We start from the raw sequence: 11,767 nt of genomic DNA on the forward strand, positions 1-11,767 counted from the left end.
TATAGCAAATATATGGACAATATATTTCAACACACATGGACAAACCCACCTTGACATGAACACAGAGATTACACATATTTATTGATAGACCAAGAGTAGTTACAGTATATGGAATGGAAAGGTAATTAGACCCCTCTTTTTCATTTTCCCTATTAAAATTGCTGAATACAAGGCACAAATACTTAGTTTCCATACAATCAATTATTTGCATTGCAAAACGATTCGATACCGATTACCCCATTTAAAAGAATACAATACGATACAAAGCCAAAATGGTACGATATTTTGCTTTCGCAAACGATCCACGCAGAATGTGAATATTACGTGGCGATAAAGATTCTTTATCAAAAATCTAAATCAAAAGTGCATTTTCCATCTGTATGAATGATGGCATCATCAGATAAATGTTGATGAATGGCCCATATTTGATTAAATACACACCAGCGCATTCCCAGATCGTTTATTCGCCCCGTTGGGTAAAGACCATTTGTACTTAGTTGTTAGCCGGTGTCGTGCACCAAAAATAGCAGATCTACAAGTTCCCAAAGCCTGTAAATGTGTATGTATAGATTGTGCTATTGGTATGTATAAATCTAGCATAACCCTAAACCTTAACCCTAATCTTTAAATGTCTAATCCTAGCCTGAATATCGTCACTGTCGGGCAGAAACCTTGTATCTCCAAGTTTCAAATGTGTATGTTTTTTTGGTAAAGCAAAGTCCTGCTACATCATACAAGACCGTCGCACAAAACTAGTTTAGTACATTTTTTAGATGCTAAATACAAAACGAATGGTTTTGGACATACAAGGTTTCCACCCGACAACGACGATATATTCCTCGTTGTAAACTATTTTATATATATATATATATATATATATATATATATATATAATATTTTTGACCATAAAACATCATGGGACATTAGGCCCTCACAAGTATAGTAACACAAGTACACACACACTCACGTGCGCATGCGCGCGCGCAAACACACACACACACACACACACACACACACACACACACACACACACACACACACACACACACACACACACACACACACACACACACACACCGCGCACACAGTCACAGTATTGACCTGGGCTGACATCTCAGCATCAGTGTTGTGTGTCCACAGTAGAAGGAGCCGCAGTGATAATGACCGTAGAATGGAGCTTTAGGACAAAATTACACATGGAACTGTGCCAGGGCTGTGTGTGTGTGTGTGTGTGTGTGTGTGTGTGTGTGTGTGTGTGTGTGTGTGTGTGTGTGTGTGTGTGTGTGTGTGTGTGTGTGTGTGTGTGTGTGTGTGTGTGTGTGTGTGTGTGTGTGTGTGTGTGTGTGTGTGTGTGTGTGTGTGTGTGTGTGTGCGCGTGCGTGCGTGCTATAAGTAAAGTAAACCCTGAAAAAGTCTGTCTCTCTCTCTATTTTTCTTTCTCTCTATCTCTCATATCTGTCTCACGCTCTCTGTCTGTCTGATTCTCTCTCTGTCTCTGCCCTTCTTTCCTTCTCTTTCTCTCGCTCCATAACGGTCTTCCTCTTGACTACACTGTTTTTCTCTCTGTTCTTTCACTCCGTCTATGTCCTCCTCCTCCTCCTCTTCTCCTCTGTCCCCCCTTCATCTCATTCCTGGTTTTATCTACCATCTTATGTCCCCCCCACCCCCTGTCTCATCTGCAACAACAACAGTCCTTCACGGAACGCTGTCACCCCTCTCCATACCCCCTCCACCCATCTCTCTCTCTCTCTCTCTCTCTCTCTCTCTCTCTCTCTCTCTCTCTCTCTCCCCCACCCCCTCCCTCCCTCCCCCCTTGGCATGGCAGGCTGTCATTAGTTGTGAACCCAGAGACTCATGGCTTTAATTTCGGGCCTGCCGGCATCTCTGTCTCTGGCCATTTGTATCTTGTTTCACCTCACCAGTCCCTGCTGTGTGTGTGTGTGTGTGTGTGTGTGTGTGTGTGTGTGTGTGTGTGTGTGTGTGTGTGTGTGTGTGTGTGTGTGTGTGTGCGTGTGCGTGTGCGTGTGCGTGTGTGTGTGTGTGTGCGCACTGAGTAGCTGAAGAGCATTTGTGCATAGACTAAGTAATCAAGTTTGCATTGCATGCCTTGTACAGTAGTTGTTGCAGCCATATAGTTGCTTAATGTGCATGTGTGTGTGTGTGTACGGTATTTGTGGGTTGTTAGATTAGTATTACCATAGTAAATGGTAACTGGTAAATGGTGCATTTATATAGCACTTTTCATCCAAAGCGCTTTACATAGATTGTGCATTACATTCACCCATTCACACTCATATTCATACACCGACGGCGGAGGAAACCATGCAAGGCACCACCAACCTGCACATCAAGGAGCAATTAGGGGTTCAGAGTCTTGCTCAAGGGCACTTCAACACTCAGGGGGGGGCCCAGGATCGAACTGGGAACCTTGCCACCCACTCTACCCTTGAACCACTGCCGCTCGTACATAAAAGAACCACCAAAACAACAGGTGGTACCTGGGGCGGTGGAAGAAAGACATTGCATTCTCAATGTTATTGATGTCGTTGATGCTGAGTGTAAGTTTCTTTTTGAAGCCAGACTTTCCTTTCATGCTACAAACATCATCTGGAAGATGTAATTGCCCGATAGAGTTGGACTTCTATCTTCAATCTATTTGAACAATAAACGGTTTGGCAGTGTATGTATTAATAACCATGAAAATAAATTAACAAAGTATTTCCTTGACTCTAAGCCAATTGAGACGTTTGCGCATTTCTGCAACACCTCCCCCGTTGCAACAGGGTGCTCTGTTACGTCTTGAGTCAGTCCTGTCATAAAGTGATGAGCGCTCGCCGTCTGCCTGCGGGGTAGCCTGCGTACACCGTACAGGCCCGAGGGGCAGATTAATGGCGGCGTGACGACAGCACAGTGAAATACTTCCACCAGGGCCTCGCATTAATGAGCCGCTCCGGCTCTGAGCGGCCAAGACGTGGCTCTGTAATCATGGCTCTTCAAGTTGACATAGTGAGACTGGGATCCCACCGCAACCAACATGATCTGTGGGGGAACTGACTTTTCCACGTCCCCATCCAAGGAATGTTGAATAGAGCAATTGGTCGTTTTGTCGGAGGGGTTTGGAAAACCTTGTATGTCCAAAAGAGAACATTGTATTTTAGCTAATAATGACTTCATTATTAATGAATCTAATTAAGTCATTATTGTTAATACTTTTCATTGGTTCAATATTTATTCAATTTATTAAACATACTTAACCAATTTCAACATAGCTTCCCTGTTATAGGCCAATCTGGGAACCCATCGTCAAAGAAAGGGCGACACTCTGAGAGATTAGTTATAGGCACACGCAGAAAAGCGAAAGGGGAGATCTACAAGCTCACAACGCGGCGCATGGCGGCGCGTTGTGAGCTTGTAGATCTGCTATTTTCGCTACTTTTGCGTGACGCGGTTGTACGGCCAAGCATAAAATAGGGTATTAATTTATGGACAATCACGAGAGATGGAGATGGAGATACAAGGTTTCTGGCTGACAGTGACGATATGACAACAGACATACGGGGGAGACAAATGAGCGCTGCTTGCCGACTTGGCCCCACAGCTCCTCTGGGCAGTATCATAAATCTATAAAGCTTTTAAATCTTTTTTATTTATGATAGCCTGGCCTCCATGCTGTGTAGCTGTCTCCTATCCATGCTACATACTAGCACCGTTTCCCCCAAACAAGGGACCCATTTTTTTATGGGTCACGAGTAAATATCCCTTTTTTTTTTTGGTCTCCTAGAATGTTTCTAATCATTTCCAGATTTTACAATAATAATAAATACTTACAAATTATAATAACAACAACAATAATAATAAAACCATTTCAGAAAAGGTTCAGAATTTCTCAAAAGAACGTAATACATAAAACATTATATATCAAAGATATTCCATAAAATTACATTTTAAAACATTTAAAAAGTAGTGAATAGCAGATCTACAGTACAAGCTCACAGCCCATTGCATTGTGACATGTTGTGAGCTTGCAGATCGTCTATTTTCACTAGTTTGGGTCCTCATATTTGATACAGTCTGTTTCTGGCGGAACTTTGATTAATTCGGCTGCGGTGACATTAGCCTTTTCTCGCCGTCAGTTGATGCTTCCAATTCCATATGCAAACCGTCGTGCTCGTTTGTTTAGTTTTGGAACGCAGTTCTCATAATGACACAATATTAATGGGAATTCAGAACCAACCCACGTAGGATGCACAAATTACTTCAGACTTTGGTGTTCTATATAGCATTCCAGAGGTGAGAAGTATCAATAAAGTACAATTACTCACATACAATTTTAAAACAGGTCTTTCACTTGCAGAGCATTTTTATATTGTAGTTGTATTGCTGCTTTTACTTAAAGTAGAGTACTAAAGAGACATACACTGTATGGGACTGAAAGTGGAAGAATTACTAAGTAACAACACCATAATGGAGAAATGTAAAAGTCCATAAACAAACTCAATAACTAACCTAAGCAGAGAATTTTGTGAATTTTGTTGTTTGTTTTTGCTTTGGTTTCTATGTCCTGTTTGTTTACTCTTTATCGTAAATTTCTCATACCAATTTTTTGATGATTGTTAAAAAAAGTGCAGTTTACATTTTGTGAAATTTTTTAAGCTTCTCTTTTATTTTCTGCAAAAAAAAAAGGAATAAAGAAATTTGTAAAAGAAAAAAAAAGTCACTTACTGTATGTAAAAGTATAGAAGTAATTAAGGGAAGACAAATATACTTACATTAGGCCTACCAAATGTAAAAGTACTCTTTTACATTACCCTACGAAGAAATGTTCGTTGAAAGAAAAAAGAGATGTAGTGGAGTACTGTATAAAGTACCATAAAATGTAAATACTGAAAATAAGTACAGTAAATGTACCGCCAGTTGTACTTGAGTAAAATGTACTTCCACCATCCCAGCTAAGAGCTAACAGGTGTTGGCACCTCTTGCTTGGGATGGTCCATGTGATAGCTAACCTAGGGGACAGGGGGATCTCTGTGTTGACATTAATGTACTCCACAGCTGCTGTCTGCTTTGACTCAGGGCTGTGGTCCACCTGGAGTGGGGTTTTGGACTGTTCCATTTTGTCGCTGTCGGGCAGAAACCTCTTAACTCCATGCTCTAACTCAGGGGTCTTCAATGTTTTCAGGCCAAGGACCCCTTAGTTAAGAGAGAGATAAATCAGGGACCCCCGCTACCTTATCATAGATTCCATATAGTTTCATTGTTTGACAGCACAATCTTCAGTGTATTTTGGTTTCATGTCAATTTTGTGTTTTCAGATTTTTACCGTAACCAGACTAACCACTTAAACCGTCAATACTTAATAAACTTGACCTTTCACTCTGTACTTAGTCTGCTCTTTTTCCCCTCTACACCAAAGCTCTTTGACAACAATAGCCGATCTACAAGCTCACTGCTATTTTTGGCTAAAGTTCTCAGAATATGGACACTAGGGTTCAAGTGATTAATATTAAAAGAAATCACTCGAAGATTTGGAGGACCCCCTGTAGTAACTCTGAGGACCCCCTAGGGGTCCCGGACCCCCTGTTGAAGAGCCCTGCTCTAACTTGTTCTGTTCTTTTTTTTCTTTTTTCTTTTTGTAAATTAACGCCCTACTACTTGATCATAATATTATTACAGTGACGTCACTCAGATCCTAAAGCTTAAAATGTGGCAAGAAGTGATCCTTTTTGTGTTTGTAAATCTGCTACTTTTCATCTTCTTGAATCCTGAAAATAACAGTTTTGGACATACAGTAGGAGGTTTCCATCCGACAGAGAAGATCTGAGCTGCAACTCCATTTTTATGTTCTCAGAGTCAAATGAACGCTCTTGATGTTACTGTGTGTAAAGAGTTCCATTACAACCAAACAGGGGTGGGGAGACTTTCTTAACCTCTAAAACCCTCTATACTTTTGTCGTACAACTACAGAGAAAGAAAAACAGCTGATCTACAACCTATACTTCACGCGTTGTGAGCTTGTAGATCTGCTATTTTCTTTGATTTTTCCATTATTTATTAATGAAATGACTTAAAACAAAATATCTTCTTGTATTATTATCCAGGGTCCCACAAAAATGTGTCCGCGACCCACAAATGGGTACCGAGACTTCCCGACCCAGTGCTTGGGAAACAGCGTTTCCCATAACGTTAACGTGGAACGATATCACAATGACGTCAAAACCCAGGGGTTGAGAACCACCGTTCTAAAGCAGTGATTACTATCAGAATACAGAGCTTGTAACGAAAAAATGCTTTTTATGCACAAACCTTTAAGGGTGTGTGTGTGTGTGTGCGCGCGTGTCTCCCCCCAGGCCTATGCGTCTGTGAAGCCCCTGGCATGGTGGATCAGAGACCTGTGTCAGCGCGTGGAGCAGTTTGCCCGCTGGGCAGAGACGGCCCGGCCCCCCGTCCTCTACTGGCTGTCTGGCTTCACCTCCCCCACCGGATTCCTCACCGCCGTGCTACAGGCCTCCGCACGACACCACCACGTCAGTGAATACGCACGCGCGCGCGCACACACACGCGCACGCGCACACGCACACGCACACACACACAAGCGCGCACACACACACACACACACACACACACACACACACACACACACACACACACACACAAGCGTGTACGAATGCATGCAAGCAGTGGTGGAGAAAGTACTCACATTCTTTATTCAAGTAAAAGTATCAATACACTGCCATATAGAAATACTCCGTTACAAGTAAAAGTCCAGAATGAAAAATGTAATTGAGTAAAAGTATGAAAGTTTGGCAGTCAAAATGTACTTCAAGTACCAAAAAGTACAGCTTGTAGATTTGCTATTTTTAAAAAATCCTGTTCTGTTTCCCACCAGGTGCCAGTGGAGACACTGTCCTGGGACTTCACTGTGTTCACCGTGGACGATAGTAACCTCCTCTTCCCTCCCAAGGTGACTGCCACACGCACGCACACACCCATGCATGCACGCACGCACGCACGCACGCACGCACGCACGCACTTGTACAGAGCCACCGACCCAGATTCTCAACGCTTTTTAACCACAAAGGCTAAAATGCAATTTAGCTAGCATGTTATATAGACTGGTGCCAGGTCATTATTGACCTGGCATCCTATAGTGCAGTGTTTCGGAAAAACTTTAAAATGTCAAGGTCTCCCCTTAACTCTGACAGTGCACAAAATGGAACCAAATGGACCTGTCAGGGTTAATTTGGTTCCATTTGTACACTGTCAGAGGTACAGACTTGTAAGGGTCAATTTAGATCCCCATAAAGCAACCGACAGAGTCCCTGGAATCCACTTTGAGAAACACTGCTATAGTGTGTATAGCTTTGATGTACAGATAATATTTAGGTTATTCTAACTGTTAGACTGATGATAGGTTCTTGGTCTACCTAACGTTTTTAGACGACTACTTCTATACATTTGATGTATTACCTTGTGCTGTCCTTGCTTATTGTACGTCACTCAGGTTGTAAATTGTAAACTTTAAGATCTATACACTTTGCCATACAATGAATAGTCAAAGTGTGCACTTTTCTAGTGATCTTTGAGCACATCCTAAACAAATTCCAAATCAACTGTAAGTTGGTTTTTTGACGATAAAATGACTGAATTCTATTGATGATATGAATATTCTTCCTTTACGACAGAAAGCTCATTCTCAACAGCTCTGACACATTCACACACAAAAGGATTGAAAGATTTCACCCACAGTATAATGAAATACCCAAAATAGTGTCGGCAGGTTGAAAGTGGTTAAGTGGAGGCCTATCAGTATTCATCACGCATTTCCATCACACTCAACTGACTTTTTTCACCCCACCCTCTCTCTCTCTCTCTCTCTCTCTCTTTATTGTTGTTGTTGTTGTTGTTTTTCCTCCGGGACCTCATTTTCCAGCAATAGCGAGCTCGGCTCTCGACAATTTCCATTTTCACTAAACCCGGCTTTACAATTCAAATTTTTATGGCAGCATTGCGAGACGTGTTCATTTGTCTCACGCGCGGGTGTCACCCCTGCCTTTAAAGTAATTGCTATTTCCACTCATTTGTCATCCACACCTCCTCTGCACACACAAGCTGCTCTGCAGTGTTGAATTCTGTCGACTAAAACTATGATGAAAAATGTTTGTCGACTGCGTTTTTTTCACTGAGGAAAACTAAATAAAAAGTAAGCTGTGATGACTAAAACTAAGACTAAATATATTGACGATTTTGTCAACAAAATAAAAACTAGACAAAAACGTTAGGGAGGGACTAGTGGAGAAGAGAGTCATTTTATGTTTGGTTGCTCTCAGGTGTTGCTGCGACGCGTTGTGAGCTTGTAGATTGGCTATTTTCAGCACGCAACCAAGTGTAAAATCAGCCATTACAATGACATCAAGGCCTGCCAAAATACATTTCAGTTGACTAAATCAACTGCAGATTTAGTCGACTAAAATTAGAAAACTAAAACTTTTAAGGTGACTAAATTATCCATCCCAGGGAAATCCCCCCTGTCACGTGAAAAGAAAGAACTTGGACTACCCATGCATTGAAGGAAGCATGCGGTTTGTCCGTTGTCTCCCCAGGCGCGGCAGAGGGAGAGCAGAGCCCAGGATTATAGGCAATTGGCACTGGGTGAAAAATGGGTTACAAAATCGTGGGATAAAAATTATAAACTAAATCAAAATTTGCTGTTAAAAACAACACTGCTGCTCTGCCTGCTGAACTTTTCATCTTTCATCCCTGCTTTCCTCGTTCTTTCTCTCATTGGGGTTGGTCTGACACAGTTACAGTGGTGGAAAAAGTACTCACGGTTTTTAGTGAGTGTCAATACTGCAATATAAAGATACTCTAGTGGTAAAAGTAAAAAAGTCATAATGGTGAGTGGCGACCACCAGTTTTAAGTCCTTAAATTGTGGCTTCACTTAAAAAAAAAAAGAAAAAAAATAGGGTTGACCAAGAAGTGGGATGGAACAGACTAATTTGTTTAAAGAATGCGCAAGTTTTTATTGCTCTGGTGTTTTCTTTTTACAAACTGGGATTCTCGTCGAATGATTCATGCTTGTGTCGCACCGTGAATAACGATCTAAAAACAACGCGTCGCGCGTCAGAGTTTCGCTCTGGTGTGTATCTTGTTCCGGAGCCGACTGCTGCGCGCAGCTCGCAGGGTTGCTTCGATGCGTGGCTCTCTCACCTCGCTGCATGCAGGGAGAGTCAACAGCCGCACTGGCAGGAGATTAATCCCGCAAGGGATTCACGTTGATGTGCCGGAAGAGTCGCACTCTCGAGCCCTGTGTGTGTGTGTGACTCTCTCTGATTTGCATAGGAAAGGCACAGTACAGTACTGTTCTGTTGGTCACATGTCCTTGGTTTGAACTCCCTTTGGTCCGACCACCTAAACCTAACCTTAACCCTAACCTCAGTAAAACTATGCCTAAACCTAACCTTAAACATAACCCTACCTCAGTAAAACCTGGTAACCTGGTGAATTTTAACCTGTTCGGACCAACAGCAGTTCGTATCATGGGGCAGTCCCTGTTCAGATACAATGTCTACTAAAAGGATTTAAACCATAAGAAAGCGCAATGGCTTGTTTGCATTGGGATCCTTTTGTACTCAATTCTCTCTCTGTGTCTGTCTGTCTCTCTCTCTCTCTCTCTCTCTCTCTCTCTCTCTCTCTCTCTCTCTCTCTCTCTCTCTCTCTCTCCCTCTCTCCCTCTCTCTAGGACGGGGTGTACATCAGGGGTCTGTACCTGGAGGGGGCCGGCTGGGACCAGAGGAACTCGTGCCTGGTGGAGGCGGAGGCCATGCAGCTGGCCTGTCCTGTGCCCACCATCCACTTCAAACCCACCGCCACCCGCAAGAAGACCACCAAGGGTGAGCCACCATGATCCATCTCAGTGGTTCTCAACCTGTGGGGGGTCCTCAAATTATTTTGGGGGGTCCCCAGATGATTAACTTAACGTGCAACATTGTTTTCTCTCTCAGCAGTAAACAAGCCAACACACAGTTTAAGTGTATTGAGGGTATCTGCACATTTCTAAAGTGACAATTTAAACACTTTTTAATGCCTCTAAAATGACAAATTAAACATTGGCCAAATTGTCAAATATTAGAGGCAGAAATTGTGAAAATCGACGATCAATGTGAGCATGTAGATCTGCTATTTTCACAAAAGAACTGTGTTATACAAAATGTAACTCTTATTGCTCGTCAGGGTGGGGTCTGAAAAGGTTGAGAACCACCGACCCATCTCACACTGAACCTCTAGGCTTTCACAGAAAATGCGTTGCATCTTGCTCTCTCCCTCTCTCCCTCTCTCTCTCCCTCTCCCCTGTTCCTAGCCTTTCTCCAACTTTCCCCCGTCTGCATTCTTGTCGTCTTGTTGCTCTTTTTGCGGTTGATATGTGGCCTATGATGTCACAGCATGTCGTGTCTGGACCACGGTGTGTGTGTGTGTGTGTGTGTGTGTGTGTGTGTGTGTGTGTGTGTGTGTGTGTGTGTGTGTGTGTGTGTGTGTGTGTGTGTGTGTGTGTGTGTGTGTGTGTGTGTGTGTGTGTGTGTGTGTGCGCGCGCGCGCGCACGTGCGATAGTACATGAGCATCCGTCTGTCCGTTCGTCCGTCGAAACCCGTTAGCAATGTGTCCTAAAACACGTGAACAAATGATAATGACATCTTGAGGGAATGTTCCTTGAGTGTGATTTAGTGCTGGTGTCACTGTGCTATTGAAGCAACCAAATGAGCCATGAAACATGTTCTTTCCATCAGAACAGATACAGAGAAATCGTTGCTGTCTCGCAGAAAACTTGTATCTCCATGTTTCAACTTTTTATGTTTGTTTTTTCTCACAGTAAATGAATGCCATGCTTTATCATACTGTCACACAGTGTCGCGTCAAAAGCTATTGCTATTTTTCCTACATTTGACTTTCATTTAAAAGTGAAAGACCGTCTATTGGGTTTTATAAATACTGAAGGGAACCAATGAAAAGTATTAACGACACGCAACGAAAATAGCAGATATACAAGCAGATATACGGCTATTTTCAGGGTTTACGGTTAAAAATTACAACCGGTAATGAATTAGTCTTGGGTCGTGCGCCCTCGCCGCCCCATACCTTTTCATCCTAAAATTTCGTCTTCGCAAGTACAGTAACACAAACGTGTGTGTGTGTGTGTGTGTGTGTGTGTGTGTGTGCGTGTGTGTGTGTGTGTGTGTGTGTGTGTGTGTGTGTGTGTGTGTGTGTGTGTGTGTGTGTGTGTGTGTGTGTGTGTGTGTGTGTGTGTGTGTGTGTGTGTGTGTGTGTGTGTGTGCAGGTATGTACAGCTGTCCATGCTACTCGTACCCGGTGCGTGGGGGCGGTGCAGGTGGTCCCTCCTTCGTGGTGGCTGTGGACCTCCAGCCCGGAGCCGCTCCGCCTGAACACTGGGTGAAGAGAGGCACCGCCCTGCTGCTGGGGCTCTAGAACAGGGGTTTTCAAAGTGGGTGACGGGGCACCCTGGGGTGCCGCGACGGCAGTCCAGGGGTGCCGCGAGATAATTCTATGATATATGGAATTTATTTGGACACTATTTAATGTTTTTTTTTTTCATTTTAAACTTGAAGTACAAAGTTATTTTCTGTCAGTTCTAACCAAAAGGGCTATTATCTCAACGTTTTCATCGCAAAATATCGTCACAAGTTTCAAATGTGTACGTCTTTTGGTAAAGCAAAGCCCTTCTTCATCACACAAGCCGATCTACAAGCACACAG

General features: G+C 43.0%; 1 protein-coding gene across 1 annotated transcript in view; it reads left to right on the forward strand.

The window, feature by feature from the left end:
• Nucleotides 1-11,480, forward strand: part of dnah2 (dynein, axonemal, heavy chain 2) — a gene marked incomplete at both ends in the record, with an annotated part of 552,347 nt that extends 540,867 nt beyond the window's left edge. The window contains 4 exon segments of the mRNA XM_080741500.1: nt 6,348-6,524; nt 6,887-6,961; nt 9,741-9,891; nt 11,332-11,480. Of these exon segments, the coding sequence (XP_080597626.1) occupies nt 6,348-6,524; nt 6,887-6,961; nt 9,741-9,891; nt 11,332-11,480 (552 nt within the window).
• Between the last annotated feature and the right edge of the window lie 287 nt (nt 11,481-11,767).

This window comes from Nannobrachium achirus (genome assembly GCF_963921795.1).
Source record: "Nannobrachium achirus genome assembly, chromosome: 14".
Lineage (NCBI taxonomy): Eukaryota > Metazoa > Chordata > Actinopteri > Myctophiformes > Myctophidae > Nannobrachium > Nannobrachium achirus.